General features: G+C 35.9%; 1 protein-coding gene across 4 annotated transcripts in view; it reads left to right on the top strand.

The window, feature by feature from the left end:
- The window catches only part of LOC145246113 (uncharacterized), a 459,766-nt gene that overhangs the window by 354,148 nt on the left and 86,086 nt on the right, over window positions 1-19,532 (top strand). For all 4 annotated transcript variants that reach the window (XM_080107946.1, XM_080107944.1, XM_080107945.1 and 1 more), the window contains exons 24-26: window positions 2,492-2,647; window positions 8,750-8,864; window positions 13,816-13,936. In XM_080107946.1, coding sequence (XP_079964072.1) covers window positions 2,492-2,647; window positions 8,750-8,864; window positions 13,816-13,936 — 392 coding nt within the window. The remainder of the gene's footprint in view (window positions 1-2,491; window positions 2,648-8,749; window positions 8,865-13,815; window positions 13,937-19,532) is intronic.

Here is a 19,532-nt window from a genome sequence, read left to right as displayed (position 1 = left end):
AAAAGAAACGGACGAACGGGGGTGAATTATTAAGTCCATCTCCTCCCTTTTTCGGGGGACCAATAATTAACACATAATAATAATCAAATTAATAATAATTAATATTTTTTATTACATTTTCACCCCGCAGTGCCACTTTGATCTAGGGGGCTATATGGGACATAAGTTGCAGGAATACTATACAGAGAGTTGAGCAGCAAGATGTCTGTTTATATTACACTGGAACTTCTGCATGTCAGTAAAGCTGGGGAAGCAGGAACCTAGAAGAAAATTCCAATTCAAGCAGTTCTGGGGAAGAAAATATTAGAGTAGAAGGCTTTCTTACATCTCAGGATCTCGACTGTGTAGGGGTGGGATTTTGCTGCCTGTCAGGTTTGTCGGGGGTATTTATACCGAGGGGGTACAAGGGCTTGTAGTTCATCAGAGCATATATACCATTAACATACTTGTAAAATAGGCAGAGGGATGCAACATTTCGTCGATGGAACGGAAATTGAAGTTTAGATGAAAGTTCGGGACCTATCAGGTTGGTGACTCTCTTTTGAACTCTGTCCAGGAGTGAGAGACTGATAGCAGATGCACCAGCCCAAACGTGACAACAATGCTCCATACATGGGCGAATAGTCGCCTTATAGAGGTACAGGATACTTTCAGGCATAAATAACTTTCTAGCACGGTAGAGAGAGCCCACCTTCCTCGTAACAGCATTTGCAATGCCCTCGATGTATCTGTTTGAACTCATGTTCCCTGTGACCGTTAAGTCAAGGGGTTTGAACAAAGTACTTTCAGGTAATGTATCTTTTGCCATAACTATTCATGGTTAAGAAGGTTTCTTGTAATTATAGGAAACAAATTTAATCTTAGCAGCATTGAACGTTACCATCCATTTTTGTGCCTATTCCATTATAGACTGGAGATCTTCCTCTAGGGTTTCCGCCATTATCTTGGATATGTGTTCATTCATTTGCCTTTTATAGAGTGCGGTGTCGACAGCAAATATGCCCATCTCAGAGAGAATTTTATCACGGTAGTCATTTATGAATATCAGGAATAATAATGGTTCAAGGCTCGACCCTTGCTGTAAACCCTCATCCATATCATATTGTTTGGATGTACGACCATCAAGGAAAACTTGAATTCTTCTCTTATTTAAGGAGGACTTAATTATGTTAAGTATTCGTCCAGTAATACCATAGGATCTGATTTTCCTGAGAAGATCGTCGTGCTATACCGTATCAAAAGCTTTAGATATATCTAGGACTACAACCTTCACCTGCCCTGTCTTATCCAGTGCATGGTATATAGGTTCAGAAATTACAGTTAGGATATCTGCAGTAGAAGTGGCTTGCCTAAATCCATATTGCTGGCCGGACAGAAGTTTAGCAACTGTAAGGTGGTGGACTAGAGCTTGAGCGAGTGTTCACCATCTGACAGTTCCCAATAATGGGCCGCTAATACTAGACCTTAAATGATACTATCTCAGCTCATATAAGCACAGCAATAAGACCATGTAAGTCTGTTAAGGTATGTCTGAAAAGTAATGGAACTTGTGGCAAGAATGATTTAATTAAATTTAATTCAGTTCCAAATAACACACTATATGGTTCCCTTCTTAAATTAATGCACCTCATATGAAGCAATTTTTTAGCAGGTCAATTAGCTCATTTGTTACTTCAACGAAACAACCAGCCTTTTTTGTATATTTTTCCCTTGGAAGTCACCACTTATCATGGCCTGAAGGCCACTCGAGGGTAAGGGTTAATGAATGTAAAGTAGTGGTTTAGTAATCGTTAATGGTGTAAATTGGGTAGAATTTGTTTACATTAGATTTGAAGGCTACCATGTTGCATTCAATAGGAAAGCATGCCAGCGGAACAGTGCTTCAAAGGCGGGCAGTTGTGGGAAAGAAACTTTGTTCATGGAATCTGTGTTTAGATTTAGACACAGATACAGAGTGGGGAAAATTATGTATAGTGGTTGTAGCTAGTTGAATGTTTTTTTCGTGAAAGTTTGGCAAGGGGGACTAAAGATTGGAGTTCAGTCAAACACTTGCCATGAAAATAGCGATAGAGCAGAGACAGGTTCGCGACGTCTCTTCTGTAGGAAAGAGAATGCCGGGAAGAGAAAGAGGCATCACCTGCTAGGTTTTAAAGCCCGTTTTGAACTCTGTCAAGGCAGGATAGAGATGCCGAGTAGCTCCTAGCCAGTCGTGGCAACATTTTAATATATGTAATGCATATAATATATATGATTTTAAAAAAAATACACTTTAATATATAAAAATTTTTTTTAAAAAAAGTTTTTTTTTTTATTGTTTATTAAAAACTCGTCGTCATTTTCTCTAATTATGGCTTGTGTGTATACAAATTTAATAAATAAAAATAAAAAAGATAAACATTTAAGTTGGTAAATGTCTGATTACTCATATTTTTGTATATTTTTGTTATAACAAAAAAAAAACAAAAAAAAAACAACCTCTCGTCATTTTCAGATATCTGGCAACAAGTCAGTTCCAGCCAACTTTTGCAAGGAAGGCGTTCCCCTGCTTTGATGAACCAGCGTTGAAAGCCAGGTTTAACGTTGTCCTTCTACGCATGCCCAATATGACGGCACTCTCCAATCAACCAATCATACGAAGGGAAAACAGGTATGAAATCTACTAGTATTTGCATAACATTTCATATATTTATAATATTATTGTGCATTACTCTGCTTTATTTTTTTGTTTTAATGCTAATTTTTTCAAATGATATATATATATATATATATATATATATATATATATATATATATATATATATATATATATATATATATATATATATATATACTAGCAGTTCAGCCTCGCTTTGCTCAGGTCCTATGTACTATTCATAACTTTATGTGCATATATATATATATATATATATATATATATATATATATATATATATATATATATATATATATATATATCAAAAACTGATTAAAAAGCTTGCTGCATGTCTGAATACCCTTTATGTAAAATTTCAAATGTTTAGACCCAAAATTGGCTGAATAGTTTGCTAGAGACTGCGAAAGTAAAATCTTTGGAACTTTGAGCCCTTGGCAGCCAAATTTTCGGCCAAATCCCGATTAAAAAGCTCGTACTATGTCTGAATACACTTTATGTAAAATTTCAAATGTTTAGACCAAACATTTTCTGAGTAATTTGGTAGAGACCGCAGAGGTCAAATTTGTAAAAACTTTGAATCCAATTTTGACTCTTTAACCTTTATTGTCTTGGTCTCAAATCAAATTAAAAAGTTTGATCCATGTCCAAGAAATCTACATCTAAAATTTGAAGTGTTTAGACCCAAAATTGGCGGAGGAGTTTGGTAGATTTTTCAAAGGTCAAATCGTTGAACTTTGATCCCTTGACAGCCAAATTTCTAGTCGAAAACCGATTAAGAAGATTTTCACAAATCTCAGTACTCCTAATGTCAAATCTGGAGTCTGTAGACTGAAAACTGCCAGAGTAATTTGGTAGGGAAATGTACACATACACAATTTCACTTATATATATATATATATATATATATATATATATATATATATATATATATATATAAAATAAGATAAAAATTACAATAAGTTTACCAAGAGTTTTAACTCTTTTTCAAGATGTCTTTTAACATGTTTTATTTAATCATTTGTTCATATATATATATATATGTGTGTGTGTGTGTGTGTGTGTGTGTGTGTGTGTGTGTGTGTATTTGCATCCCTAACAGTTAGCATTTACAATAATAATAATAATAATAAGAGGAGGAAGAAGATGAGAGCGCTGGTGGTGTTATTTTCTTTAGCAATCGAAGTAGCTTTGAAATGCTGCTTTAATGTTTTCGCTACCCCAGCGATGAAAGGTTACCTGTCCTTCGTTTTTGTTTTTTGTGTTGCTCCTCCCTTTTTAATGGAATATATTTTTAAATCTATTTTTAGTTATTTATTCAATATTCACGTATCCATTTCATTCAAATATTTAAAACTATTTTTATATATATTTTATTATATATATACAAGGTGTCCGTAAAGTTACTATACAGTCTTACAAGTTACTATACAGACACCCTGTAATATATTAACAGTACAGTAAGATATTGTATTAAAATATTTATTTGTAACAAAAGAAATAAAAAGAAATAACACTTTTATGTTTATAAAAATCTCAGAAAATACATGTGTTACATCCGAAAAGACTGTAACAATCAAGGCAAACAATTTCTATGACAAATATTCAAATTGGAGGCCTTCAGCTCCAATACATTCTCGACAACGTGACACCACACTCTGACAAACTTTGGTGCACAAGTCACGATCAAGGTTGGCAAATGCATCAATAACAAATTGTCGAAGATCTTAAACACTTCTTGGCTTTCTTGAATATACAGAGTCTTTGATGACTCCCCAGACAAAGAAGTCCATTGGCGTTATGTCTGGAGATCGTGGAGGAAATTCAAGTGGCCCTCGCCTGCCGATCCATTTATCAGGAAATGTCTCATCCAGTAAATTAATATATAATACAATAAAACAATAAGACTGTATAGTAACTTTATGGACACCCTGTATATACATATATATATATATATATATATATATATATATATATATATATATATATATATATATATATATATATATTTAGTAATGTGATTGATAATTTAAAATGCAAATTAGAATTAAAAATTAAATTAAAATCTTTTTTTTTAATTTTTGATTCTAATTTGAATTTTAAATTATCAATCACATTACTAAATATTAAAGTAGCTCTAGGATATTTGCCTATCGAGCTTATTCTATATCTAAATTACAACGAGCACTGTTCTTTTCTTGTATTTTAATTAAATTAGTAATTTTACTATCACATTAAAATACACTCTGCTCTTTAGAGTACTGTTCTAACCCCCTTTAAATTATATATATATATATATTTATTATTATTATTATTATTATTAGTAGTAGTAGTAGTAGTATTATTATTATTTACTATAATAATTATTAAATACCTACAGACAGTAGTATTCCACCTTTTCGGGAATCATCAATGCAGGGTGTCACGATTAACGCCAATCGAGACCCCGGCAACAGAAGTCATGTCTGGCTTCATTAGCAAGGACCTGAACCATTTGGCTACCGTCAACTATAAGAGATACAGTTGAAATTAAACATTTATTCTTATTAAATGCTTTTAACGTCAGTCAGAGTGATCTTATCATTATATGACGATCTATGCATATGAGCTAAGGACCGACTTTATTACAACTTAAAGTGCTCAACGATAAGAAACAAGTTTCTTAAAGAGGCTGACATTAATATTATTTACTATAATAATTATTAAATACCTACAGACACTAGTGTTTCATCCTTTCAGAAATCATCAGTGCAAAGTGTCACGATTAATGCCAGTCAAGAGATTCGAACCCCGGCAACAGAAGTCATGCCTGGCTTCATTAGCAAGAACCCGAACCATTCAGCTACCGTCAACCGCGAGTGATAGAGCTGAAATTAAACATTTATTCTATATATATATATTAGTCCTCGTGCGAAAGAGCAGGACACAAAATGTTTTAAATAATAATAATAATAGAATAACAATAACAAAGACTTTCACTGGCGAGGACTACTATTGACCGTAACCAAAACCAAACTCCTATCCTTGCCTCATCAACGCTCTGATCCCCAGCTGGCATCAATTGTGATGGATGGCTCTCGTCTGGGTGAGGCCCCGTGTTTTGACAAGCTTCTGGGTTTGACCTTTGCTCCTGATCTGAAATGGAACACGTACATCAAGTCTGTTGCCAAGGTTGCTGGAAAGATGGTGAGATCCTTCTACCACTCCAGAAGATATCTCACTACTGATGCAATTCTCTATCTATATAAAAGCCAAGTACGTCCAAGGATGGAATACTGTTGCCATATCTGGGCAGGAGCTGCTAAAAACAGCCTATCCTGCCTTGACAGAGTACAAAATAGACTTCATGGCTTAGTGGGGGATGCCCTTTTCTCTACCCTGCAACCTCTCTCCCACAGAAGAGACGTTGCGAGCCTTTCCTTGTTTTATCGTTATTTCCATGACAGGTGCTCGTCTGAACTCCAATCTCTGGTCCCCCCTCGCCAATCTTTCACGAAAAACACCCGTCTAGCTGAATCCACTGTGGAAAATTTCCCCCATTCTATATCTTTGCCTAAATCAAAACACGGATTCCATGAACAAAGCTTCTTTCTTAGAACTGGACGCCTGTGGAACTCTGTTCCGTATGCCTGCTTCCTACCCGACTACAACTTGGATGTCTTCAAATCCAATGTTAACAAATTCCTAATGAACCGCCCCCTTAATTAAACACTTCATCAAATCTCCACACTAACGTAATGTACTTGCAATAACTCTTATCCCTGAGTGGCTTCTGGGCCTTGATAAGTGGTGATCACTGTGTAAAAAAAAACAAAAAACAATTATACATTCCTTTTGAAATTTTCATCTCTATTTTTCTCGATATGTACTGAATATTTGTTAATGAAACCTATATGAAATATCTTCCTTATTAAATTGTAAAGATTTTCTTTTCTGAAAGAAGTTTTAAAAAATTTAATCTAAAAAGTTATTTTAAAGTTTTTGTTAAAAAGAATTCAGATTTTCTCATTATTCAGACCTGTATTACAAAGAGGGGTTGCAAAAAATGAGTTGTGGTATAAGGAGAAATAGAAACTGAAACAGAGAGAATATTCAGACCTGTAATAATACAAGGAGGAGGTTGCAAAAATGAGTTGTGGTGTGAGGAGAAATACAAACTGAAATAAACAGAAGGAGAGTTTTAAAATATAATCTTAAAAAGATAAGATACAAGTTAGAAAAGCATTTCATCCAGGGCACGAAAATTGTTAAACAAAATGTTTTTACTATAGGCTTTAAAAATAAAAGTACAAGATTCAATTTGAAATTTACTTTTTTTCAAAGTGCACTTTTATAAATTTTACAAAGTAAGGTATAAAAATTCAATTTAAATTGAATCAAAAAATTACCTTGGATTTATTTTATGTAATGTACATTTTGTTGCAATTTAAAAACATTATCTTTCATCTAGCAATTAATGATATAGATATAAAGTTTTCAATGATTTTTTTAAAAAGGGCATGCCTTGGATAAAATGCTTTTCTAACGTATATATATATATATATATATATACTGTGTATGCAAAATCAAGACTTCAAGACAAGGTGTTGATGGCAATAAAAAGTGTATTTCATTTTACGTTTTTTTTTTTTTTACACAGTGATCACCACTTATCAAGGCCCGGAAGCCACTCAGGGATAAGAGTTATTGCAAGTACATAACGTTAGTGCGGAGATTTGATGAAGTGTTTACTTAAGAGGGCGGTTCATTAAGAATTTGTTAACGTTGGACTTGAACACATCCAAGTTGTAGTCGGGTAGGAAGCAGGCAGACGGAACAGAGTTCCACAGAACGTGCAGTTCTAAGAAAGAAGCTTTGTTCATGGAATCCGCGTTTCGACAATTTCAAGCATTATATCGTTTGAAAATTTTCAAAACCAGCATTTCTTCAGACTTTATGAATAAACACACTTTAGGCAATGCAGCATTTTTTGAATAGAAAGAAAAAAAGCGGGGAGGAATCCGTAATGGGAAAAGCATGCGAGAAACATTTACCTTGGTTGTGGTTACGAAAAAGCCCATTTAATTATTAATGTATCTCCTAATTTTCGTATCCTTATTTAAGAACAAGTGTTCTTAAATAAGGACACGAAAATTAAGTTGTTGTCCTAAAGAAAACAAAACTACAGTTTTATTTAAAAACCTTTATTGAAATAATCAATTCAGGTAACATGATTATGTAGGACAGCTTACATCTATTCAATGTAGCCGCCTTCAGCCTCAATCACCACCTTGATACGGGTCTAGAACTGGGAGCATACCTTTTCCACAAACGCCAGCAGGAGCTCGGCAAATACTTGGCAGATGGCGGCGATCAGGCTATCTTTGATGTTATGGGAGGTTCTGTTGTTGATGTTCTTGACATATGACCAAACAAAGTAGTCCAGCGAGTTCAGGTCTGGGGAAGAAGGGGGCAGTGAGAGAAAGGTACAAAGTCGTAACACTCCTTCTGAAGCCAAGCCTGGGTCTCTTTGGACTTGTGGATAAGCACCAAGTCCTGCTGCCAAACCCAGGGTCTGTCAGCGGCCACAGATTACCACACTCATCGCTGGATTGCCATGAATAATAGGGACATGCCTAGGATAATGAAAACAAAATTCCTGGCCACAGTTAACATGTATGGTGTGGTTTCAAGTGAGGGTTACATCATGTCAGCTTACATCTTCAAAGTCAGCTTAAAAGTCAACCCCAAAGTATACCTAATCCTAACCGTAATGCTAACCCTAACCCTAATCTCAACCCTAATCCTAACCGTAACCCTAAACCTAATCCTAATTCTAACCTTAATGCTAATCTCAACCCTAACCCTAATGCTTACCCTAACCCTAATCCCAACCCTAATCCAAGCCTTAACCCTAACCATTATCGTAACCATAAACAAAATCCTAACCCTAATTTTAACCTTAACTCTAACCTTTACCCTAACTCTAGCACTTACCCTAACCCTAACACTAATCCCAATTCTAACCCTAACACTAACCCTTACCCTAATCCAAACCCTAACGCTAACCCTAACTCTAACCCTAATTTCACAACGTTCTGCCTTTGCTTTTCAATTCAGACCCAATGGTTACATTGCTGATTACTTCGACACAACACCGGAAATGTCGACTTACCTGTTGGCCTTTGCAGTATGTGACTTTGTTAACAAAAGTGTGCACGTCGGAAATATGACTGTACGTATCATCTTTTTCTTTGTTAATTTTGTTTATTCACAGGGACTGTTCAACACCATGAAAATAAATTTGTGACTGCTACAACATCTCCTACTTACGTCGGAAGCTGATAGAGAAAAAAAGCCATTGAAATGAATGCGATTCACCTTTTCTTTCTTTGTCAACTTTCTTTTAGTCTTTGTTTATTCGCATTTTCATACAAAATTGAATTTTCTTTTGATACTTACTAACGGAGGAGGGGTCGGAGCTGCGGCTTTACCCAGTTGTAAAATACGCTTAAATATGATATTTTAATTTGTCCAGATTTCGTATATATTATTATAGAGTCGTGATTTCAAAAGTGAAAAAAAGTATTTGGGTGCTATCAGCTAGAATCGAAACCTAAAGCAAAACTAGTATTCAAAGCTGGTGACGTTACCACTGTACTAACGTGACACGCATATGAACTTATCAAAAATAAACTAAGATGAATATACAAAATGTATAACAATTTTTTTTAATTTTTGACCTGTTAAAAACTATTTTAACCGGCTAAAGATCCATCAAAGAACGTAAAAAATCCAATCATTTGAGGCCCCTAGCGCTGCTCTGCGACTTTTAGTTTCGGGGGAGATAGAGTTTTAAAATATGGAGACAGACAAACAGACATATTGAGTTTTATAACTTAGATTTTAAAGAACGTTCTTCACTCTATCTAATCGTTTTAATTACAATCGTTTTAAAATAATTATATTTTCTTTTCAGAACGTTGAATACAAGATGGAAAAAAAAGCAAATTTGCATAATTTTCTTATTTCAATTCAAGCTAGGCCGAAAAGCTGCTGAAACAGCTCGCAATATCAACAAATCATTTGGACCAGGAACCATTACTGAACGCACAGCAAAATAGTGGTTTAAGAAATTTTGTGGCAGTGATGAGAGTCTTGAAGATGATGAGTGTAGTGGTTGGCTATCGGATGCTGACAACGATCAATTAAGAGTCTTAAATGAAGCCAATCCACACAGAACTTGCTTCTGAAGTAGATGTATACGACGATTTCAAACCACTTGAGAGAAATTGGAAAGACAAAAATAACTTATAAATTGGTGCCTCACAAATTGAATGACAATCAAAAGAAATGTCGTTATGAAGTGTTATCTTCCCTTCTTTTACACAACAAGAACGACCCGTTTCTCGACAGGGTTGTGACTTGTGAAGAAAAGTGGGCTCTTTATGACGACGCTCAGCTCAGTGGCCAGATGCCAATGAATTTCCACGACACTTCCCGAAGTCAGAGTTGCACCAAAAGCAGACCATGCTGACTGTTTGGTGGTCTGCGACCGTCTCATTCGTTATGTTTTTTTGAATGCAGGCGAAACTATTACAGCAGAGAAGTACTGTCAACAAATGGATGAAATACATTAGAAACTTCAATAACAATATCCAGCATTAGTCAACAGAAAAGATCCAATTTTCCTCCATGATAATGCCCGACCGTACGTTGCTAAACTGACCCTGCAGAAATTGAACAAATTGGGCTATGAAACTCTGCCTCATCCGCCATACTCTGTGAGCCTGTCATCTACCAACTACCACTTTTTCAAGCAGCTCGACAACTTTCTGCTTCCAAAACTAAAGCGATATCAAAAAAGCTTTCAACGACTTCCTCGCCACCAGAACGCAAGATTTTTACGTTACTGACATAAATACACACATGTTGCATTGGCAAAAGTGTGCTGATTCTAATAGTGCTTATTTCGATCAATAAAGTTTTATTTGAGCGAAGATATGCTCATCTTAATTTAAAAGTTAAAAACAGCAAGAACTTTCTTGTCAACCTGATATTATTAATCCATAAACCATATTTATTTCTCATTTAAATCTAAAAGATAATAAGTTTACATTTACACACCATTTTCATACTTACCTCCTCCCTGCCGCTTTTCCACTGATAACATGTGGGCAGCACATTAATTCTATTTTGTTTTGGAGTGTGACTTTATAGAGGGATGTAGAAATACCTGGATTTGAACCCAGGTGTAACGCTGATGAACCTGTAGATCTTGTCAGGTCATCCATCTAGGAGAAGGAAAACTCTGACATTAAACCTGTGCTACTAACCTCATAGTCTTGGCACCAAACAGATAGGGTTGAGAGGCCTCCTCAGACGTAGTCGACAACTTCCCTAGGCCTAGTGACTCAAACAAATCATCAGTTTGGAAACTTAAACTATTTAAGGAGTAGATTGGCTCTGTCTATCACCCGGATTTCTATACTCCTCCTTTGGCTATTATCCAGGAGTGGAGGGGGTGAGCACAGGGATTCATTAGAACACCCAGTGCTTAGCTTTGTTTTCTGATTAAAGTAATGAATGCTATTCCCCTACTTCTGCATCATTTCTTTCTCCTAAAACTAAGCCTGTTGCAGGTGCTTGTTTACTCATGTGATTGGACTGGACCGTTCTTGTCTGACAGGTTTGAGGTATTTTGGGTTTTTTTTTTTTACATATGCATCATCACTTATCAAGGCCCGAGACCACTCGAGGATAAGAATTAAGAGTGTACAGTAGTCAATTGGACAATATAGTAACCGTTAGTAATGGAAATTCGGTAAATTTGTTAACTTAAGTGGAAAGGCTCATCAAGAACTTGTTTACGTTGGACTTGAACACAACCATATTGTAGTCAGCTGGAAAGCAAGAAAACGGAAGAGAGTTCCACAGGCGTGCAATTCTTAGAAAGAAGCTTTGTTCATGGAATCTACATTTAGGTTTAGGCACAGATAAAGAGTGCGGGTAATTATTGATAGTGTTTTCAGCTAGACGAGTGTTTCTTGTGAAAGTTTGGCGAGGGAGGACCATAGATTGAAGCTCAGTTGAGCACTTGCCATGAAAATAACAATAAAGCAGAGACAAACTCGCAACATCTCTTCTTTGAGATAGAGGTTGCAGGGAAGAGAAAAGGATATCTCCTACGAGGCTACAAAGTCTAATAATATCAAGGCAAGACAAGTCCTTTCTAGCAGCTCCTGCCCAGATGTGGCAACAGTATTCCATCCTTGGATGTATCTGGCTCTTATATAGATAGAGAATTGCATCAGCAGTGAGATATCTACTGGATCGATAGAAAGATCCCCCCATTTTTCCAGCGGCCTTGGCAACATATTTTATTTACATGTTCCATTTCAGATCAGGAGTAAAGGTCAAGCCTGGAAGCTTGTCAAAACATGAGGCCTCCCCAAGACGAGAGCCATTCATTTCAATTGATACCAAATGGGGATCAGAGCGTTGATGATGTAAAGATAAAAGCTATGTTTTAGATGTAAAGATAAAAGCTTGGTTTTAGATGCATTAAAAGTAACCAGCCACTCCTGGGTTCTGGTTTGATAGTTTTTCTGTCTCCTGTATTTTCACTGACATGAGCCTTAACAGATTGGCAGGAGCCATTACTATTTGGTAACGTTTAAAGCGGCTGCTCTATTATCAGTTGTATAATATAGGAATGTTTGTAGTGCAATTTTGTGCATATAAAGGGATGCTGCACTCATCCCTAATAGGCATTCCTGAAGACACATTCCTGTGGAAGGGGAGCCCACTGATGGTCTATTTTGTTGCATGTTGAAGGCTATGCACATCCACTCTGTCCAACACCTCTAACTCTAAAACTTAAACTATTAAAGATAATTACAGCTCAATCAAGAAAAATGATCAAACCAGATAGACACTGAAAACCAAATTGCTTCCTCCCTTGAGGCTCACATTCACAAATATCTGTGGACTTAGAACCAACTTAGATGATGTAGAATCATTTCTCTTAGCAAACCCTCTGGATATCTTAGCGCTAAGTGAAACTAACCTACATTTCTCAATCCCCTTGAACCACTTTAATATGTGTGGTTAGGACGCTTCTGAATTTTTAAGATGAGGATTGATTTTCTGTATTATCCGGGAGAACCTGTTGTACAGTGCTTAGAGTACTTGGAAAAATTAATTGTAAAATTATATTCTCCTGAAGGTTGATAAAATTGTCTCCGAAATGAGTATATTTTCAGATGATAGCACACTCAATAACAGACATGGGGGGAAATCTAATGAAACCATATTTAAGGAAATGGCTAAAACCGTAGATGAAGACGTCCAATCTGTAGTGGAATCGAGACATAAATAAATGATAACATTCGATGCTGCTAAGACTAAGCTTCTTTCCTTTAATAATTACAGGAAATTTCTCTTAACCACTGATAATTAGAACAGATACATTAAAGGCATTGCCAAGGATGCTGCAAAGAAGGTATAACCTCTCTACTGTGCCTGAGAGAATCTTGTACCTCTACAAGGCCACCATTCACCCATGTATGGAGTATTGTTGCCACATTTGGCCTAGCGCACCTGCTACTAATCTTTCTCTTCTAGACAGGGCTCAAAAAAGAATTGTCAACCTGATAGATCCCTACTATTATTCTGTGAACTAAACTCCATAAGTTAAATGTTGCATTCTTGTGTCTATTTTACAAGTAATTTAATGGAAGATACTCCAGCGAACTGCAAGCCCTTGTACCTCATTGACGTAAATATCCCTTACAAACCCGACAAACAGCAAAATCCCACCCCTATACAGAAAAATCTCTAGATGCTGGAAACCTTCTACTCTAATAGTTTCTTCCTGCAAGCTGCTAGATTTGGAATTTCGCTCCCGGGTCCCTGCTTCTCTGACTGTACTTACATGCAGAAGTTCACATGTAATGTGAACTGACATCTTGCTGCTCAACTACTTAAATAGTATTCCTGCAAATTATGCTTCAGATAGTATCTTCATACATCCAAGTGGCACCACGCCTTGTTTGTGGTGAAATAGCAATACAAAAAATATTCTGTGGAAAATCCTCTTTGTTAAATGGCAGGTGCTTTACATCTGAAAGCCGTCAGTCTAGTGACGGGAATAATGTGTCACGTTTTTATTTATTTTGTTTCAGTTTAGCGTCTGGTCACGAAAAGAAGCGATAAACCAGACTGAATATGCCTTGGAAGCAGGAGTCAAAGTAATGCAATCCTTAGAGAATTACTTCGGCATACCATTCCCGCTCCCGAAACAAGGTAAGCGTAATATCATTATTTGTATTAGTATTTGCATATATGCGTTATTATATAACATCATTATTTGTATATTATGTCATATTATATTTTGCATGATGCCAACTGTGATCCTGAAGATCTGTGTCAGATGATCAAAGACTGAGAAATCTGGAGAGAGAGAGAGAGAGAGAGAGAGAGAGAGAGAGAGAGAGAGAGAGAGAGAGAGAGAGAGAGAGAGAGAGAGTCACGTTGGTCCAGGCAAGGAGTCTAACTAGATATATATAGATATAGATAGATATTTCTCATATAAGTGTTATTGTGTATTATTAATCATCGGACTACTGTTCTCATCTTGAGTGTGATTTTCACAATGTTTCGGTCGATGTAACCTCCGAACTTCTTCAGGTGTATCTTGTAAAACTCGGGAATATTTCTGTCGAACTTGGGAATTTGGACGGAATTTCGAGTGGAACCCTTTATTTACTTCACGGGGGTAGCGTGCTCTTGTTCTCTCAGCCATGACTGGATAGAAATTCCGTCCGAATTCCTGAGTTCAACAGAAACATTCCTGAGTTCGACAAGATACACCTGAAGAAGGTCGGAGGTTACATCGACAGAAACGTTGTGAAAATCACACTCAAGATAAGAACAGTAATTAATCCCAATAATATGAAGAACTTGGTTTTTCTTCCTGTTTTTGGCTGTGCCTTATTTATTTGTTTTATAATAAAAAAGAAAACCCGGTTTGTTAACCGGAACAGTGTTTGTTCCACTCGAGGTTTTCACCTAACACCGGTATGGCCGGATGTAGAGTCGTGCTCAGTCTTCCAAACTTTATAATAGTGTCCATGAATAAGATCGGAACTGATTAAAAATCGTTTTATTAAATTTTATTCATTTTTAATTTTCTGCGAACTAGTTGTTCCGGTCACCATTTTGAATGTGTTCTTTTATCCGTTAACTTTTAACAAAGTCATTTCTTTCTTTAAAGCAGTTTGTCAAACAAAAAGTAAGTATTACGTGAATTTAGTTGTTTTCTTTTTAGGGGTAGGGATCTTTTTTACTCGGGCCATGTCGAAAACATAACCAGAAATCCAATTAAGTACTTTGCCAAAGAAATTGTGTTTAAAAGGACAATATTGCAACTACGGCAAAATCAATTTAATATATAAGTAAATGACTACCAAATACATTTTGAAATGTAATAAAAATAAAATGTAATAAAAATAATAACCAATCCTCATCTAAAAAATTCAGAAACGTCAAGTGTTATTGCATATTATTTATTGTAAGTTATTGTATATCATTATTTGCATATAAGCGTTATTGTATAATACTATTATTAGATAGAGAATAAGGGAAATTGTTGATGGTTGTTGTAGCTAAACAAGTATTTGTTACGAATGTTTTACAGGGGTTGACATTGATTGAAGCTCAGTCGAGCACCTACCATAAAAGTAACAATAGAACAAAGATAGATTCGCAGCATCTCTTTTGCAAGAAAAAGGAAGTAGGAAATCAAAAAGGCCCTCACCTGCTAGATTTCAAAGACGGTTTTGTACCCTGTCAAAGTGTTGTGTGTCAATAATCTGGTTAATGTGGTACTAGCTTGAACCAACTTGCTTGTGTTCAAGTTAAGTGCAGAGAAGTCGAAAAGTTAAGACTGACAGGCTTCAAACTCATTGACTGTCATTAACGACGTGTTGCACCTGCATGCTAGCAAGGTTCACAAGGCAGGTCAGTGGATTTGGAGTGTGAACCGGTTAACGGGGTGTTACCACTTCATTCATACACCTTAAAATAAATAGACGAGGCACATACGTTTCTAACCAGTTAATCGCAGTCAGTTATTCAGATACAGAAGATTCAAGACAAGAAAATGGAAAAAGAAGAAAGAGATCTGAATCAATTCAATGATGCAGGGGCCTCGTCAATGAGAGAAAATTCGGAATAAAGACTTTCTCCAAACAATAATATGATATCGTGTTTTTGTGAGCATGCATGAATTGTCGTGAGGGGACACTGACCAAGGAATGGAGAAAACACACACACACACCCATAAATGTATACATACATACTAGTGATGGGACGATTGCAACACTTTTCCTGATTCTGATACAATTACCGATTCTGATTCCGATTCTTTATAAATTGCTAAATATTTAACTATAAAAGTGTTATTTTGTCCCAGTTAACATAAAAATACATGCGCATATATTTTCGCAAATGTAAAAACATACTTGTGAGGAGATAATCGAGAGATTTTAGTCGTACAGGAAGTTTAAAATCAATAAATATTTATTATTTTATTATTGCTACAAACAGTGGAAGATGTTTCTTAAACCAAAATCAAATAAAAAAGATGATTAAATGGAATCGGATTTGGCATAAAAAAATAGGCTAAACTTTTTTTGATACCGATACCAAATCCGACACCCTTAAAAACTTTGATTTTTCCGATTCCCGATTCCAATTCCGATTCATCGTCCCAACACTAATATACACAAAGACAGACGATCACAGCTATGTTGTAATTATATAGAGATACACAAGAATATACACACTATCCCCCACAGGTACATAAAAGCAGGAAAGAGTACTCTTAGGAGCTCATCCTCATCTGTGTCAACAGTAGTCCATCTTAATACGTATTTAGCTCTTGTACAGGTAGAGAATTACGTTCGGAGTGAGATATTTTCCTTTCAGCTATTATGTTATTATATCCTTTTATTAAATGCATTCTCTGTCTGTCTGTCTCTCTGTCTTTCTCTCTCTCTCTCTCTCTCTCTCTCTCTCTCTCTCTCTCTCTCTCTCTCTCATGGTTCAGAAAAAAATGCTAGATTCAATCAGCTTATTCACTACATTTAATTTCAGATTTTCTGTTCATAATGCAATATCCTAACATGTAATCTTAATTCTGGACGTATATCTTCTAAGGGAAATTTCCACTGTTCTGCTTAACCTAACCTAAAGTAGAAATTTCCGTTTTAAACCTTAAACTACATATCTGCCTCTCTACTCTTTTTATACATTATCATACCACGTGAGTGCTTCCCTGGAGATTGGAATATAGCCATCTTCAAATCTAATGTTAAACAAATACTTGTCATAAAGCGTCCCCAAAAGTACCCAGACTTAGTTCATTCTTTTCAATCCTTTCGTAATATTCTTCATTTTTGGGAGAATAGAAAGCTTCGTAATTCTTGCTTCTATTGTTTTGTCCTTAAGTGCTCACATCTCATGAGTGGTGTTTCTGACAAAGGAAGAAGAATCGCTGTTTTCTGAGTCAGAATTTATGTGCTTACTGTTGGATATTTTTTTTTATATTGAAGCCGTATTTTTAGCTTTTTACATAAAGTGACTTCATGATCTGTCTGGAGAGATTTTTATAAAAGCATCTTTAAACTGGAAATCATTCAATCTCATTAACTCTAATCCTTGAGTAGAGTTTAGCCTTGATATGTAAAATGTAAAAAGATGATAATAACACAACCCACTTATCTTTCTTTTGCTTTTTTGCAAACTCAGTTCCGCTACTTTTTTCAGCCGATTTTGCATTCACAATTTCAACTCCTAAAAGTATTGTAGTTCCGTTATTTTAAAAAGAATGACAACACAATGATATTTTTGTCCGTGATGGTTAATGATGGTTTGTTTTTTAGCACGAGGATTCGACTATTTGATTCTCCTCCAGTCAAAAGCGTCAACCAAGAACAATATTTTTTTTGGGGGGGGGGAGACTTTAGCCACATTCCAAGGGTGTTTTATTCCGCCATTGTCATTGCACTGAATTGACCTGACTTTGATGGAACTTGATTACATCTGTATAACCTATTGCCAAAAATTATCTTACAAATATCATACTTTTGATTTATCTTTTTTGACAATTGATCAAGTTTGTTGTTTCTACCTATGCTGCTGCCTGGTCTCAAGTTCCTAATTTTTATTCAAATAAACTTTTGGTGAATTTCATAATTATTTTATATTGTTTCTTGCATATTTCGCCAGGTGTACGTTTTGTTTCAAAATGATTTCTTGGTACACACGGCCTAGGTATTAAAAATGATGTCAGGTTCATAATATTTTATTCAAATAACCTTTTGGTACATTTGATAATTATTTTGTGTTGTTCGTCGCTAGGTGTACATCCTTTTTAAAAAAGAATTTTCGATACACACATATGTAAATGAGCGCCTATAAGCACGTGGAAAAATACAGCAGCTGCAAGATAGTTGACTTGCGAGGATATTAGCAGAGATAGTCGAAAAAAGTACATATTCAAATTAGGAAGTGTGCGCGAGAAGAAAAAGATAAAAGGACACCACGTGGTCGGGAGAAGAAAAAGTGCAGTTGAAAAAGATGGACGTGTAAGTCGAAGATGAAAAATGGCTGTCTACGGCCGGCTTGTTGTGGAGTAGAAAGAAAAATGAAAGGGGAGATGAGAATGTGGCACCACAGTGGCAGAGAGAGACTCTTTAAGCTGGTGTTAAGACGGGTGTAAGAAAAAACGGTAATAAATGACTTGTGTTAAAAAAGAAAGAAAAACCAAGTCGGGTTTATTTATTTATGTTTGTTTGTTTGTTCCTTTTCGATAGTGTTGGACAGTGTAGGCGTCCGAGAAAGGTTTGAATTGTAGCAGACACGGTTCAAGCTTAATGGCCACGTTACACATACAGTTCATAAACATTTGATTTGATATGTTCTTCATTTATTTTATTTGTGAACTGTTACCCTCAGTCCTGGATATTGTTACACAAAGGGCCCGGTCTAAGCCGGATTGACATACTAGTATATATATATATGTGTATATGTGTATATACATATATGTATTTATATGGATAAAAATGTGGCATGCGTCTGCGAATGGAATATGGGGGACATGACAGCTAAATCAAAATTGTTTCAATATTTCTCCCGAATGTAAACAAAATTTGTTATTGTTTAAGAAGGAATGTAGCAATTAAAGGAATCTGGTTATGTTGATGTTTTTAAAAGTTGACAGAAACGTGACACAAAAAGATTGGCAGATTGAGATTTGATTGTTAACCGAGAGGACGCAACAATATACTTCTATTTGTTTCTCTCCCACTCTTCTCTCTCTCTCCACCATAACAGAGAAACAACGAGGAATAAAAACGGACTGTTGCTTATACCTAATGTGTTGTTGTGCATTTGAATTCTAGAAAAAAGGTTCATCATATAACAGATATGACCTTAAACTATATCCAGTGGTGAGGCCCCAGCTTGCAGGCTTTGGGGAGTGTGGAGCCACCCTTTAATTGCCATTGCTCCCAGGTCAACTCTGACCCGGAGTGGTAGTACCTGTTAGTGTCCCAACTATGGGTTAAACAGAAACCAACTTGAAAACAACAAATATATTCTATTAAAAAAATTGTTCTTCAAAACCTTTGGATTCGGCATTAAATAACTTGAAAAGGGCTGATATGCCGTAAAACAAAAACAACCAACCAATCAACAACTGTGTTCCCAGTAATTACCGCCTTCCATAGTTGTTGTCTCACCATATTTTTGGCCAACTAATCCTCTGGCCTGCTTTGAGTAGGATTGAAACCGCTATCTTCAGACAATGCTCACCTGAAACCGTAGAAATTCAATG

Source organism: Euprymna scolopes, chromosome 23, assembly GCF_053919585.1.
Source record: "Euprymna scolopes isolate OS-2025 chromosome 23, ASM5391958v1, whole genome shotgun sequence".
In the NCBI taxonomy this organism is placed as follows: domain Eukaryota; kingdom Metazoa; phylum Mollusca; class Cephalopoda; order Sepiida; family Sepiolidae; genus Euprymna; species Euprymna scolopes.
This window is presented reverse-complemented; position numbering and strand designations above follow the sequence as displayed.